General features: G+C 49.4%; 2 protein-coding genes across 2 annotated transcripts; one reads left to right on the top strand and one right to left on the bottom strand.

Moving 5' to 3' along the window:
* Positions 1 to 4412: 4412 nt before the first annotated feature.
* LOC102450858 (olfactory receptor 52E4-like) lies at positions 4413 to 5360 on the top strand. The gene has a single exon (XM_014571864.3). The coding sequence runs from the start codon at positions 4413 to 4415 to the stop codon at positions 5358 to 5360; it is 948 nt and encodes a 315-aa protein (XP_014427350.3).
* A 5469-nt stretch (positions 5361 to 10829) lies between these two features.
* On the bottom strand, positions 10830 to 11777 carry LOC102450625 (olfactory receptor 52M1-like). The gene has a single exon (XM_006119759.3). It carries the CDS (start codon positions 11775 to 11777, stop codon positions 10830 to 10832), a length of 948 nt encoding a protein of 315 aa, XP_006119821.3.
* Between the last annotated feature and the right edge of the window lie 4572 nt (positions 11778 to 16349).

The raw sequence follows: 16349 nt of genomic DNA, 5'->3' as shown, positions 1-16349 counted from the left end.
CGCAAGAAAAACCCTCTTGCGCAACGCCGTTCTTCCTGTCAAGTAATAGGTGTAACGGCGTTGCGCAAGAGGGATTTTCTTGCGCAAGAAGGGGCAGTGTAGATGCTCCTTCTTGCGCAAGAGCCTCTTCTGAAAAAAATGGTGGCTCATTAGGTATGCAAATGAGGCTCTGCGATATTCCACACTTAGCCTCATTTGCATATTACTCGCACAAGAAGCCGTGAGTGTAGACATAGACTTTGTGTGTCCCTCAGTCATCTTTCTCCAGTGCTCTCTGCGTGCGATCTACCCAGCTACCCAAGGCCGGCACAGGGAACAGTCTAGGGAGGTCTAGGCAATATGCCAAGTTTTTTTCTTCCTTATCAGCTAGAATACACCGAGCAGCCAATTCCTCCCCCTCTCAACACAGAGCCCAAGAGTTCCCCTCGCCCTTTGGGAACTGCCCTTAACTGAAGCTTATGCCCACAGCTGGATAAATAGCCCAGAAGCACAGACAGGCTGGTCTCCCGCCTGTTTACCTCACATGCTTACGTCTCCGCTACAGTGTGAGCGAACCCCACTGGGACTGCACAGAGCTATAATACGAATGGGGCACAGCCCTGGGTCAGCTTTCAGCCACGGATGTTTCAGGGGATGCTGGGGTGAGTGATGTGTGGGGCAGGGTTTCCCAGAGAAGACACTGGCTTCTCCAAATTCCCAGACACCCCCTCTTCCTCACGGCACGCTGGGTGGACACTGGGGACATTGTGGGATAGCAAGCATGTCTGGGACCCTTTCCACTCTGAGCAGCCTTTAAGCATGCAGAGAGCACCCTGGGTAATACAGCGTGTTATCACCCTTAGTCCTCCGTCCAGGAATGCCTTGGCTGTCTTTGTGATAAGACAGGAAGCCGTGTGAGCCTCTCTCCGTCAGACATTTTCTTTGCCTCTTTTCTGCCCCTTCTCTTTTCCAACGTCCTTTTTGAAAAAACGTGGCCCCCAGGACAGGGTGCAGTGATGTTCATCAGTGCCAGGGCTGAGATAAAATCCTCCGTCTGCTTCCACTCTCCAACCCCCTCTTTATGGCTCCAAGGATCTGTCGTGTGGATCTGGGGATCTGGCCTGCGTTCCCTCTTCCAAGGGGACAACTTTCCATGTGGCTCTGTTACAACGCTCGAGCTCCATCCGGGCACCTGCCCTGGCCCGCTCACTGTAGATGAGCATCCAGCCTACCACTGAGCCCCGCAGGATAAATCCCCTTTCACTGGCAATGGCCCGTTGGCAACTGCTTTTGGAGTTCACTTTAGTATCTCAATGTTTTCCCTTATTAATTAAAATCCCTCAAAGACATCAAATTCTATTGCATCTGCCAAGTTCACTGGAGTAGCCAGAGGTCCACGTTTGCTACAGGATGAAACTGGTTCCTTACAGCTGCTGGTTGACGGGCATTAATTATATTCCTCAACCTTTTTGGCACTGGATCATTTTAACTACCGTCTGGAAGCCCTCCTGTTTGTTACTCTCATTTCCGCGATTACATTGTTTTCCAGTCAGTCTGGCTGTTAATTTGCCGCAGCGTTGAAGAGTTAGCTCTTGGATCTCTAACTGTCTGCAAGTCTCGGAGGGGTAGCTGTACTCGCCTGCACCATTCAAACCTTTGAGCACTCCTGCTACGCCTGAGAGATGCTAACAACTCACCTGTTGAAGTCGGCCTTAGCAACCAAATCTCCTGACCTTATAAATGTGTCAGTCTCTAAGGGGCCACAGGGCTGTTGTCCATAGATATTAGTGGTTGGGAAGTGTCCTCCATCTATTTGACTGGACTCAGTGCCAATATTACAATTTTTTCCTCCTCAAACTGCCCCCTTTTTCCTTTCTCTACACTAATAAGTCCCAGAGTCGGCACATGGCAGCCGGCCCCATTCCCACAGCCTGTCCCTGACACCCCCTTTCTGGCTACAATATCCCAAACAGTGACCAAAACTGAGCATGCCACCCATCCCTTTGCTTCTGGACAGTGGCTTTATTTTGGCCACTACTGCCACTGAGCGGGTGTTTCCATGGAGTCGCTGTCAATCACACCCTGACTGTTCCCCGTAAAGGGTGATCTAATTCAGATGTTTCTGCTGGGCACAGGTCTTGGCAAAGGCTTGGGCTAGTCACTCTGTCAGAGTTTGAGCCGCAGAGCAAGTGGGGAAATCCCGAAAGCAGAGAGGCCCCAGTGTAGGATTCGTGCCTTAGTGAATCATGATAAACAATGAATGATCTTGCAGCACTTTGAAACTCACCAAACACGTAGATGTTAGTCTCTATGGTGCTGCAAGACTTTTTGTTTTTTATTTAAAAAAGTTTTCCAGTCACAGGCAACACGGTGACCCCTCTAAAATGTTGGGGAAATGATAGATAGCCAGTATCCACGCTACCATGTCCTACTGTTGCCATATGCGGATGCAAAATCTTTTCACTGCTCTGACACACTCCCTCCCTCCTTCATGCATCCAAGGATCCCCTCAGCCCTTTTGGTCACAGAATAGGACAGGCCACTCACAAAGGGTATGTCTAGACGATGCTTCTGTCGACAAAGGGCGTCTAGACTACAGAAGATTCTGTTGACAAATCAAGCTGCTTTGTTGACATGAGAGTGTAGACGCAAAGGACAGTGTAGACGCAATAACGTCTTCTGTCGACAGAACTCTGTCGAGAAAAGGTGTTATTCCTCATAGAATGCAGTTTACCACTGTCGACAAAACTGCCAAGTTCTGTCGACATTATGTCAACAGAACGTGGTGGTAGTATAGACGCAGGTATAGTTTTGTCGACAAAACCCTGTAGTCTAGACACACCCAAAGAGTCATGTGTCCACTCCTATGCCTACATCATAAGAATTTAAGAATGGCCAGACCAGGTCAGAGCAAATATCCATCTAGCCTAGTATCCTGTCTGCCTATAGTGCCAATACCAGATGCCCCGGAGGGAGGGAACACAACAGGTAATCCTCATGTGATCCCTCTCCTGTTACCTATTTCCAGACAAACAGAGGCTAGGGACCCCATTCCTACCCATCCTGGCTAATAGCCATTGATGGACCTAACCTCCAAGAATCTATCTAGCTCTTTCTTGAACACTGTTAAAGTCTTGATCTTCACAACATCCTCTGGCAAGGAGTTCCATAGGGTGACTTTGCACTGAGTAAAGAAACTCTTCTTTTTGTTTGTTTTTAAACTGCTGCCTATTAATATCACTTCGCGACCCCTCGTTCTTATATTGTGGGAATGAGTAAATATTTTTTCCTTATTCACTTTTTCCACACCAGTCATGATTTTATAGACCTCTATCATATCCCCCCCAGTCTTCTCTTATCTAAGCTGAATAGTCCAAGTCTTTTTAATCTCTTTTCATATGTGACCTGTTCCAAACCCCTTAATCAAAGATAGCTTCCCCAATTATCATCCCTAATGTCATTACCTCACAGAAACTTCCCCTATTATCACCCCTATGTCACTACCTTCCCCCCTCACCCACACTCTGTTCTAAAATTTGATTTGTAAATTTCACATGCATTCCTTTTTTTTTGATTGTTTCACTTTGGTATATATGGTTGTGCTGATTTTCTTCCACATATTGATCTGAGGAAGTGGGTCTGGCCCACGAAAGCTCATCACTGAATAAACCATCTTGTTAGTCTTTAAAGTGCTACATAGTTCTGTCTTTTGTTTCAGCTACCCCAGACTAACACAGCTGCATCTCTATCACTATTCCCATCTGTATGAAGTACTCAAGATGTGGGTATACCATGGATTTATATAGAGGCACTAAGATATTCTCTTTTTTATTTTCTATTCCTTTTTTAATGATTCCTAACATTCTCTTTGCTTTTTTGACTGTCGCTGCACACTGACTGGATGTTTTCAGAGATCTATTTCAGAGAAACTTTTCAGGGTCCCTATGTTCCACAATAGAGCGCTCTTTTCTGGGGTTGGATCAATATTGCCCATTCTGATAACTTTGGCTTCAACTGTATTTGAATGGTTTATCTGCAGGCTGACTAAATTCTCCAGATCAATTACTATGCCGGCTTGCAGTCTGCATTATAACCACCCTTTCAACCTGAGGGCAGTCTGTGAATATTATTTGTGGTACTTTTCTGTTGCCTTCAAATTACTGATGCCTGGACACTCCAAAATAGGGAATTTCTGTTACCTGAGTCCATTGTTCATAATTCTGTTGTCTGAATAATGAAAATATCGTTTTTCACTTTTAAGACAGGCCATTTTCTTCACCCATGAGAACAGCCCCTCTGTCCTGCATTGTCTCATTTTCACCTTGTCTCTCCATTCAGGCATCTGCACTGCGACTGCCAATCTCAGGAAGTCGGGAGAGCATACAGCGTGTGCATGAGATACTCTTACATTGGTTCGCTATCTTCTCAGCTCCATGTCAGATTCCAACACCACCCACTTCACCAACCCCTCCACTTTCATCCTGCTGGGCATCCCTGGCCTGGAGACAGCCTACGCCTGGATCTCCATCCCCTTCTGTTGCACATACACCATATCCGTGCTGGGGAACTTCACCATCCTGTTCATTGTCAAGAGGGAGACAAGTCTCCACAAGCCCATGTACTATTTCCTCTGCATGTTGGCCATCACTGACCTGGTCTTGTCCACGTCCACCCTGCCCAAAACGCTGAGCATCTTCTGGTTCAATTCCAGGGAGATCGATTTCAGTGCCTGCCTCACCCAGATGTTCTTCATTCACTGCTTCTTAGCAATCGAGTCTGGGATCTTTGTGGCCATGGCATTGGATCGCTACGTGGCCATCTGCCATCCCCTGAGACATTCCACCATCCTCACAAACTCTGTGGTGGCCAAGATCGGCCTGGCTGTGTTACTGCGCAGTGGCATGCTGACATTACCCTTTATTTACATAGGAAGTCGGTGGCCGTATTGCACAACCAACATCATCCCCCACACGCACTGCGAGTACATCGCCGTGGTGAGGCTGGCCTGTGGTGACATCCGCATCAGTAGTTACTACGGCCTCTTTGCAGTTTTCTTTGTGACTGGTCTGGATGTGTTTTTTATATCCGTGTCCTATACCCAGATCCTCAGGGCCGTCTTCAGACTTCCCACAAAGGACGCCCGGCTCAAGACTTTTGGGACCTGCGGCTCCCACCTCTTTGCCATCTTAGCCTTTTACATCCCCGCTCTCTTCTCCTTCCTCACACAGCGGTTTGGCCAAAACGTGTCCCTGCATTTCCGCATTCTCATTGGCAACGTGTACCTCCTGGTGCCCCCCATGCTGAACCCCATCATCTACGGGGTGAAGACGAGACAGATCCGGGACAGGCTGCTCCAACTCTTTAGTCGTAAATGGGCCTAAAATTTTCTCCTGGTGCTCTGGCTCACCGACCTAACGCCTTGCAGGCCTAGATGGTGACCTGGTGTTGGGCCTCATTCCTGAGTCACTTACGGGACAGTGTGGGAGACATTAAACCTTTTCATGGCCTCACTGTGCTGTAGTGTTCGCTCTGTGGCTTGAGGCAGGGTGACCCCACCCCAGTACCCTGCTGTGGCCTACCTCAGGCAGTCTCAGTCCCACGCTATTTGTCATTGGTGGGATTCCAGCTCCACCCCCTCAGCCGCAAAGGTATTGGGGCCAGTGTCTCAGGGAAAGTCCTTCCTAGCTGGGCTTTCAGGCTGCTGGGCGAAGGAGGGCTTAAAACCCCGTCTCAGGGGGCTGCTTCCCCTCCTTCATTTAGCTATCTCTGACAATGTTGTGTGTGCCGGGGGGCGGTCCCAGACAACCCCTCTTGGGGGGGCCTCCCGGGGTGCTGACACAGCCCCTTCCACTCATCTTCCCGCTCTCTGGGACTCCTCACCGCCTGGTCCTACTAGGCCAGCTCCCTGGTCTCCCCCAGCCAAGGCCCCAAACTGATGCCTGTGCAGCTTCTCCGTGGGGGCAGGGACACTGAACCTCCTCAGGTCCAAGGCGAGTGCAGTTTGGGGCCCAGCGTCCTGAGAGAGCACTCCCACGTGGGATCAGACCCCAAAGAATTAGCTGAGCCCCCTTTAGCAATGCAAGGGGGAATGTGCACGCTGGTTGCCCCCCCCCAGGTAACAATCGCTTGCACTGGGTTTCATAGAAAATAAAAATGGTTTTATTAAGTTGAAGCAGTAGGATTGAAGTGGCAATAAGAGAGAGCAGGCAGAGCAAAGTAGGTTACAAATGAAAAGAAATAAAACCGCTGGGTTAATTTTCCACTGAAACCTCAGCACAAACTTAAGCTCACGCTAAAACCTCTTTTCCAGCAGCCGCTCTAAACCAGGGATGCCTTCCACACCCGGGGCTCTCAGCCACCTTCCTCCAGGTGCAGCCCAGCCAAAAAGACCTAGACCTCTCCTCTCCTCTCCTCTCCTCTCCTCTTCTTTTTGTTAAAGGATTGAGGCTCCTCCCTACCAACCCCTGCTCAGGCTGAAGGACAAAAGAGATAATTTAGGGTCACCCCCTCCATATCTCTCATTCACACATTTGAAACTCACAAATTATTCCCCATTCCCTGTGTCTAATTTTACACACACGATACATACAACAGAATAAGATAAAGAGAACCAGTGGATTGTGACGTGAAGATTGATAGGTTACACAAAATGATTAGCTCAAAACACTTTTGAGATATGTATATTCATGTCCATAAGTCCATTTCCAAAAGCATGGGGTGGGGGTTCCATCACATTGTGTTCGGCTATGTCTAGACTGGCATGATTTTCCGCAAATGGAAAAGTTTTCCGTTAAAAGCATTTTCGGAACAGAGCATCTAGATTGGCACGGACACTTTTCTGCAAAAGCACTTTTTGCAGAAAAGCGTCCATGCCAATCTAGATGCGCTTTTCCACAAAAAAGCCCCGATCGCCATTTTTGCAATCGGGGCTTTTTTGTGGAAAACTAATCTGAGCGGTCTACACTGGCCCTTTTGCGCAAAAGCTTTGCACAAAAGGGACTTTTGCCCGAATGGGAGCAGCATAGTATTTCCGCAAGAAGCACTGATTTCTTACAGTAGGAAGTCAGTGCTTTTGTGGAAATTCAAGCGGCCAGTGTAGACAGCTGGCAGGTTTTTCCGGAAAAGCGGCTGATTTCCTGGAAAAACTGGCCAGTCTAGACACAGCCAAAATGATTCACTCAAAACACTTTTGAGATACGTATGTAACCCCCTTTTTCCTCCCCGGGTTACTGGGGAGCAAGGTCACACTCAGAGGTGTGCCTGGGCGCCTGGTGTTTTAACCTAAAAGAGATCCTGAGCACCCCAGTGGTGTGGGGTGTTTAGTTGGGGAAAGCCCTGTCCACCCCTTGCTGCAGTCCCTTGCTGGCAATGAATGTAAAGTGGCGGTGCCTCCACCTGGCTGGCCTTGTACACACACTGGTGCCTTGAGAGCCTCCAGGAATATACAGGCAGTCCCCGGGTTACATGGATCCAACTTACATCGGATCCCTACTTACAAACGGGTGAGGCAACCCCGCACTAGCTGCTTCCCCCCAGCAGACCAGGGAGACGCAAAGCTAGTACCCTTCCCCCCCAGCAGACCAGGGAGACGCGAAGCTAGCGCCGCCCCCCCCCTCCAGCAGACCAGGGAGACGCGGAGCGGCTTTTCTCAGCAGACACCTCAGCTTGAGAATAAAGGACTGAGGGAAGTGAGGTGTGGGAGAATAAAACTGAGCTCTGGAGAAATGTTTGGCTAGAGTTTCCCCTACAATATGTACCAGTTCCGACTTACATACAAATTCAACTTAAGAACAAACCTACAGTCCCTATCTTGTACGTAACCCGGGGACCGCCTGTACTCATTCCAACATAAATCTGGATCTAATTCCAGCTCTTTGATCCCTGCATTGCTACCTCTGAGATGAAGTGCTGAGCTGAGTACCGAGATGGAGTCGACCACATGGCCTATTTATCCTTCCTTCCTGCTCTCTTCTTGGCTACAGCAGGTCACCTGGCCCATGGCCTATCCCTGTGTTCCCTGCTGGTAGCCCTTAGGTATGAGTCACCACTCATGCTTTAGGTGTGTCCTTGGCCCATTGAGAGCCATTGTCCCACAGGGCCTCGCTAATTAGCATGTCCATAGGCCAGACTCTGCCCAATGCTCAACCACATGCAGAGAAATATTCAGTATCCACACAGATTACAGATTCCTAACTACACACACAGACATTATACAATCACATGACTAGCGTACACAGGATTAGCAGACAGTAAGTTTCTATTCAACGCCCCACATGGCCCCCTTTTATACCATTTTTGGGGCCAACACCCCCACCTATGGGTGCAGCAGTGATCTGGCTGCTTCCCTTAAATTCAGTAACGTGACATGGCCCCAGGGGGCAGTTCTGGAAAAGGGGCGCTAAAGCAACTGACAAGTGCTCAGGAGCTGATCTGAAACTAGTCTGAGGTTCTTGGTGCCTGGCGCATGGGTCTCCACTTATAAACAGAGGCCCTGGGTGTTGTTCAGTGTGGGAGACCCACACACACCTGCCAGGTGGGTTTCCAGCCACAGGAGGTTGAGTAAGGCTGCGACATCATACCTGGAGAGCTCTTTAGATGCTGGAGAACTGTGAGTGGCCGGGGAGGGTTGGGAGATGCTCACAAGACAGTCTTTGCAACCAAATGTGCCTCCTGTGCTCTGTGGTTTTCTGACTGCTCTCTCTCACACTGTACTGCTGTGATAAGCTGCCAAGCGCTCCAGCATACACCGCTACCGGCACAACAGTCAGTTAAGGGATACTCCCAATTGTGGTTACACACAGGATCTCTGATCACCCCCTGATTGGGAATGCTCCTCTGGAGTAAAAACCCAAATTGTTATCATCTTGTTCTGCACAGAGACCTTGTTCAGTGTAAAATGTGTTCCCTCCCTCAATGTGGTGGGGAATATGCAACATCCAAATCACTGGTTTACATAGAGCAAAATACATTTGATCAATTTTAAAAGATCAGGCAGCCGCTACCTATGGGACAAGGTGCACTTTGTTTGTTTGTTTCTTTGTTTGCTTTTGAGGCTGTGTTCCAGACTTCCCCCAGTTTGGTTCATGATTCTATGATTCCAGAAGTCCCCTTGTGTGCAGAGTGAAGAACCATGAACAAGGCCACTCCCTGTCCTGTGAATGGTGATAATGGAGCAGGGTTAATACTGTTGTCCACCATGGGGTCTGTTATTAGACAAGTAAAATTCAACATCTTCATGAATAGCCTGGAAAAAGGTGTGGAGAGTGAGGTGTCAAAATTAACAGATAACCAACAAAAAATACAATTACACATATTTAATTCCAAAGCATATAGAACCATAGAATCACAGGCTGGACAGAGACTTCAGGAGGCATTGAGTCCGGCCCCCTTTGACATCCACAGGCGAGTAGATTGTAACCCGGAAGAGCCGGGTTCGGACGATCTGCGCACGTACAGAACGATCTGCTCGTGAGCACATCGCCGGACAGCGTGGCTGGTGAGCGGGGCTCACCGCAGTTCAGTGATCCCTACCCATTATTATTTCCTAGATATCTTTCATACTCCCAGTAGTCTTCACTTTCCTAAGCTGAAAAGTCCAAGGTTTAATAATATCTCATCTGAAGCCATCTGTTACAGTCCCCTCATATTTTTGGTTTCTCTTTTCTGTCCCTTGTCATCTCTACTTTTTTTTTAAGATGTGGTGACCCGGTCTGCGTGCAATATGTGGGCACAATATAGATTTATACAGAGATAATTTAGTCTACAGAAGAGAAGAGTGAGGGGAGATTTCATAGCAGCCTTCAGCTTCCTGAAGGGAGGTTCCAAAGTGGAAGGACAGAGGCTGTTCTCAGTGGTGACAGATGGCAGAACAAGGAGCAATGGTTTCAAGTTACATTGGGGGAGGTCTAGGCTGGATATTAGGACAAACTATTTCCTAAGGAGGGTGGGGAAGTACTGGGATCGGTTCCCTGGAGAGGTGGTGGAATCTCCGTAAATAGAGTTTTTAAAGTCTTGGCTTGACAATGCCCTGGCTGGGTTGATTTACCTGGGATTGGTCCTGCCTTGGGCAGGGGGCTGCACTTGATGACCTCCTCAGGTCTCTTCCATGCTCTATGATTCTATAGAAGGAGACAGTAAAAAGACTGGGTCTATTGAGACTGAAAAAGAGATGACTTGGTGGATATAAAAAAGGCTAAGTTGTAGAAATAGAAAGCCATTCACTCAGCTCCCGGCACATTTTACCTCCACCAAATTATTGGAGCCAGCTTTCCTTAGTGTGTCACGGTATGGACCAATGTATGGTGATGTCGTAGCCCCATCTCAAAGAATATGCATGGTAGAATTGGAAATGTTAGTGAAAAGTGAAATGAAAAGAATTAGCGGTATGGAACAGAACCTACAGAAGGTGAGATTAAAAGATTGTGTCATTTCCACTTGGAAAAGAGATAACTAGGAGGATATGTGGTGGTCTATGAAGTCCTGCAGGTTGTGTAAAAATGAAACAAAGAATTATTATTTATTCCTTCCTATCACACAATTGGGGGTCACCTAATCAATAGGCAGAGGATTTCAAAAGTACAGCATGGCATATTTCTTCACAGTCAGCCTGTGGAAACGCTTTACCAAAGGCTGTAGTACAATTTCAAGCAATATGAAAGGAGGCAACTCTATGACTTGTAACGAGACTGATCCCCCAGTTTCTCACGCTGACCCTGTAACATCAGGTCATGAAAGGACTCAGGATTTGTCTGACTGTCCAGGAACCAATTCAGGAAAGAGGGCTCAGCATCATATCACTAGTCAGCTCAGCAAGGAGGCAAGTCAGATAATCTGAGCACCAGAAGTGAACATTAGGCACTTTTCTGAGTAACTATCCACAACAGTCTGTCCCGGATTTGCTTTGTCCTCATCCCATAGATGATGGGGTGTAGCAGGGGGGGCACCAGGAGTTTCACATTGGCCATGAGGATAAGCACAGGCAGGGACACATTAGAATCAATCCTCTGCATGAGGGAAACAGAGAGATCTGGGATGTACAAGGTTGAGAGGGCGCAGAGATGAGTCCCACAGGTCCCAAATGCCTTAAGCCGAGCATCCTTTGTGGGCAGTCGGAAGATGGCCCTGAGGATCTGGATGTAGGACAAGGCTATTAAAAACCCATCCACACTGGGCACAAAGAATGTCACACAGACACTGTAGTAATTACTGGGGCGGATGTCGGCACAGGCAAGGGACACCACAGAAAAGTGCTTGCAGTACGTGTGGGGGACGATGTTGGTTTTGCAGTATGGCCACCGACTCCCCATGATGGGAATGGGAAGTATCAACATGAAGCCGCGCAGCACCACAGACAAGCCGATCTTAGCTACAATGGAATTTGTCAGGATTGTGGAATGTCTCAGGGGATCGCAGATGGCCACGTAGCGATCAAAAGCCATGGCTGTGAACATCCCAGACTCTATCACTAAAAAGCAGTGAACAAGGTACATCTGGGTGAAGCAAGAAGCAAAATCGATCTCTCTAGAATTGAACCAGAAGATGCTCAGTGTTTTGGGCACAATGGACGTGGATAGGACCAGGTCGGAGACAGCCAGCATGCAGAGGAAATAGTACATGGGCTCATGGAGTCTTGGCTCACTCTTCACGATGAACAGGATGGCAGAGTTCCCCAAAATGGCGACAATGTACATGAGACAGAAGGGGATGGAGATCCAGCCATGGGCGGCCTCCAGGCCAGCGATGCCCAGCAGGATGAAGGTGGAGGGGTTGGTGACGTCGGTTGTGTTAGAATTTGACATGGAATCCAGGAGCTGACTTCCAACACTGAAGCAGAATGGAGTCTCCTACAAGTACCTTTTATTCCCCTCACTTCCGGTATGTGCCCAGTGCCCTAGGTGATGGTTACAATACAAGTACCTGGATGGAGACACAATGTTAATATGAGACACTCTATGCACTACGGGCAAATGTCCTCTTTGGGGAAGCAGGTTGGTCGCTCCTCACTCACTGAAACTGACGTTCTTGTTATTCAAACAAAGGAATCAGGACCAGCCAAATTTACTAAGGCCCAGACTATATTTTTTGGAGCTCCATGTGTCAGTAACTCCAGCTCCCTTGGAAGCACCAGCAAGTAGCAAAGATTTGGCTAGTGGCTTTCATTCATGGTTCCTCAATGCAATAAACCCAGACTGCGGAGCCCGTGCTGTGGAGAGTCCCCCATTAACTCACATGCTCAGCACTAGAGAGTGGAAAATAATCAAAACAACTTTACCAAGACATGTCCAAGGGAAACATCCCAGCTAGAGCCCACCTCAAAGGGAAGGGCTGACGTCATTGACAGCAGCTCCATGGACCCACCTGCTCTATCGCTGCAGTACTCAAAAACAAAGGACCCCTTGGATGACTAGTGAATGGGATGGAGAATAAGACGCTCTGGGCATACGCGGGTTTGGTGATCTAGTCTCTCTGTAGGGGGTGTAGCAGATAGAAAGGGGTGTCTGAGACGGGCTCTGAGAGTTGGGGTGGTTGCCAAAGAGGAACAGCCTGAAAACACTGGCACTGTTGAGTTTAAGGAAGATATAATGGACATGGACATGATAGAGGAAACAACAATAATGTAACGTACACCATTCAAATGGACAAAGAGAGAAATGCTCCCCCTCCCGCATGCAATATCTGTGGACCTGGCCTGAGTAAAATATGGCCAATGGTCCGGATCCAGCCAGCTAACTGAGCAAATCCATGGCTGCAGGGCGGGTTTTCTTTCAAAATGGTGAGTCCGGAGGGGGTGAGGGAAACCTTTGGGGCTGCTCCCACCCCCAGAAAATTCCCGTTGGCCGGTTCCTGGCCACAAACTGTCCAATGGGAGCTCCTGTTTCAATAACAGGCAGCCAAGAAGCACAAGAGGCTCCAGAGCACAGGGCTGCAGCCAGTGAGGGGGAGGGGCAGGCAGGGAGGCTGATTCCAGAATGGGCTGGTGACTGATAAGTCTCCAGGACAGACCCTGCCTCTGGCACCCCAGCCCCTCCCTTCTCCAGCCCTCTGGCCCCCACTACTGCCCCCTACTCCACATACGCAAATGCTCTGTCCCGCACTCCTGGACCCATATCCCTTGCCAGATCTGGATCTCCAACCCCTGTCCCAGATTATTGGTTCCTCCTGCCCTAGCTCACAACCCAAATCCCTGCATCCCCTCCTGTTCCCCAATTCCCTGTCCTAGGTCACAATCCAACCCCCTGCACCTCAGTCCAGTGCCCCAGGTTATAAATACCTCCTGTAATCAAACTCCATCCCTTACCTCAAGCTCTCTTCTGCACCCACCCCCCATCCAGACCCCCACACCTCCTCCATTCATACCATGGAAGAGTGCAGCCCTTGGCCACTTCCAAATCCTTGGAGTGGCCCCCTGTGCAGTAGACGGTGCTCTAGAAATGCTGCCTTCCCAACGCTGCACCAATGGGTGAGTAAGAGAGATCGAGAGGAAACCTTTAGTCCGGGGGTAAGGAACCTTCTTTTGGTCGGGGGTTGCTGGCCAAGAGAAAAATCATTCAGGATGGAGGCAGTGAAGGCTGGAGAGACAGTGCAGGTTCACCAAGGCTGTGGGGAGAAGCCATGAGCCCTGGGGACCAGATCCAGCCAAGCTGGGGACCACATCTGGCGACTGGGCCTTAGGTCCCCCACCCCTGATTGAGAGAGAAGAATGGGAATGAAAAGGAAGTTACTCACTTCGTGCAGTAACGATCGTTCTTCGAGGTGTGTCCCCGTGGGTGCTCCACTTCTGGTGTCGGGCTGGTCCCGGCGCCGCAAATCGGAGCTTTAACAGAGCTGTGTGTGTGTGTGTGGTCGGGCAGCGCGCGTGCACTCCCGTTTCGCGCCTTTCATCTACCGCGCGCTGCCCGGCTCCCGCCAGTTCGTCTCACCGCCTATCTGAAAGACAGAAAAAAACAAGATTCCGAAGCAGGGAGGAGGGCGGGTCGTGGAGCACCCACGGGGACACACCTCGAAGAACGATCGTTACTGCACGAAGTGAGTAACTTCCTTTTCTTCTTCGGGTAGTCCCCGTGGGTGCTCCACTTCTGGTGACTCCGAAGCAGTAATCTCGGCTAAACGTGTGTTTCGGAATCGGTATTCCGAGCAGTAGGCAACACTGCCAAGGCTACTGCTGAGTCAGTGGTGAAGTGCTGAATAATTGCATAATGTCTTGAAAAGGTAGAATTTGAAGACCAAGTTGCAGCACGGCAGATGTCACGAAGAGGGACACCTTTCACGAAAGCTGTAGACGTAGCGACTGCTCGTGTTGAGTGAGCTCTAGGTTGCGAGGTGAGAGACTTCTTACGGATAGTATAGCACGTCGTGATACAAGAGACAACCAGCTTGGAAATGCGCTGGGCGGATAAGGACTTGCCCCTAGAAGAGCCCGATGTTGAAATAAAGAGGCGGTCCGTCTTACGTAAAGTACAGGTTCTGTCTATATAGAAAGCCAGGGCTCTGCGGACATCGAGCGTATGCAGGAGAGCGTCTCGCTGAGATGCATGCGGTTTTGGGTAGAAACATGGCAAAACAATTGGTTCGTTTATGTGAAATTCCGTACATACTTTAGGTAGAAAGGCTGGATGAGACCTCAGTATCACTGATTCCGGGTTGAAGACCGTATAGGGAGGCGTTGACATTAGTGCGGATAACTCGCTCACCCTGCGTGCTGATGTTATAGCCAGAAGAAAAAGTACCTTCATCGTAAGCATCGGTAGCGGTACCGTGGCCAGCGGTTCAAACGGTGGCCCAGTGAGGACATCGATAACCAGGTCAAGACTCCATACAGGTGGCGGAGGTCTCCGTGGTGGGTTGAGGTTAGCCAATCCTCTGAGAAATCTAACCATCATGGGGTGAGAAAAAACCGACTTGCCTTCAACGGGGTAGTGAAAAGCAGCTATTGCCGCTATGTGGACCTTAAGTGATGAAATGGCTAGTCCGGTTGCCTGCAGCTGAAGGACATAGTCCAATAAGACATGCATCGGCGAAAGCAAGGGATCCAGGAGTTTAGGAGCACACCATCGTACAAATCTGGACCACTTTGACAGGTAGGTTCTCCTGGTGGAATCTCTCCTGCTGTGCAGGAGGACACGCTTCACTTGGTCCGAACAAAGATTCTCGGACTCGCTGAACCATGTACCATCCATGCAGTGAGGTGCAGAGTGTCCAGCTTCGGGTGACGCAGTGAGCCTCTCTGTTGTGTCAGCAAATCTGGTAGGCAAGGCAGTCGGCGCGGTGCTCGTACAGAGAGCTGCCGAAGGGTTGAGTACCATGGCTGCCTGGGCCATGCTGGGGCTATAAGTATCACTCGTGCCCTGTCCATCACAACCTTCTCGAGTACTCTGGGAATGAGTACAACAGGGGGGAATGCATACAAGAGTGATGTGCCCCAGTGAAGGAGGAATGCATCTCCCAGCGAGTGAGGTCCCACTCCCGCTCTGGAACAGTAAGCTCTGCATTTTGCGTTGGCACGTGTTGCAAAGAGATCTATCGTCGGAAACCCCCACTGATGGAAGAGAGTTAAGAGGACATCTGTGCGGATCACCCAGTCGTGGTCCTGGGGGAAATACCTGCTCAGTGCATCGGCTGTGGTATTGTTCACACCCGGTAAGTATGACGCAACTATAGAGATGTTGTTTCGAATGCACCATTTCCAGAGACGGATAGCCTCCGCACAAAGTGAGCGGGACCGGGCACTCCCCTGTCTGTTTACGTAGTACATTGCGACTACATTGTCCGTGAGGATTCTGGTGACAGTACCTTTTATGTATACCTTGAAGTGTTTGCAGGCATGAAACACGGCTCGAAGCTCGAGAAGATTGATGTGGAGCATCATCTCCGTAGTGGACCAACAACCCTGAACTGTTTTTGTGCCCATGTGGGCACCCCAGCCGATGAGAGAAGCGTCTGTGGTTATCTCTCGTGACGGTTGTGGTGCATGGAAGGGAACTCCTGACAACATGTTGTTGTGATTCGTCCACCATACTAGGGAGTCTTTGACATGTACTGGAAGTACTACCGTCTTGCGAATGCTGTGGTCGGTAGGCTTGTAAACCGTGCTTAGCCAATGCTGCAGACACCTGAGGTGCAGTCTTGAATGGCGCACTATGATTGTCGTGGAAGCCATATGTCCCAGAAGCTGGAGACATACGCGTACCGGGAGCATTGGAGCGTGCAAAACTGTTTTTATCAGATCTTGCATTACTTGAAAACGCTCGAGTGGAAGATGGACTCTTTCCGACTGGGAGTCGAGACGCGCTCCTATGAAGGTTAAAATCTGCGTAGGTCGTGGGCGCGATTTTTGAGTGTTCACGATAAGGCCGAGGGAGTCGAACAACTCC

Source organism: Pelodiscus sinensis, chromosome 1 (assembly GCF_049634645.1).
Source record: "Pelodiscus sinensis isolate JC-2024 chromosome 1, ASM4963464v1, whole genome shotgun sequence".
Lineage (NCBI taxonomy): Eukaryota > Metazoa > Chordata > Testudines > Trionychidae > Pelodiscus > Pelodiscus sinensis.
Note: the sequence above shows the minus strand (reverse complement) of the source record. Positions and strands in the feature narration are given on the sequence as shown.

What these genes read in the sequence shown, in the direction of transcription:
- LOC102450858 (XM_014571864.3), top strand. Translation starts at nt 4,413, where the DNA reads ATGTCAGATTCCAACACCACCCACTTCACCAACCCCTCCACTTTCATC.
- LOC102450625 (XM_006119759.3), bottom strand. Translation starts at nt 11,777, where the DNA reads ATGTCAAATTCTAACACAACCGACGTCACCAACCCCTCCACCTTCATC.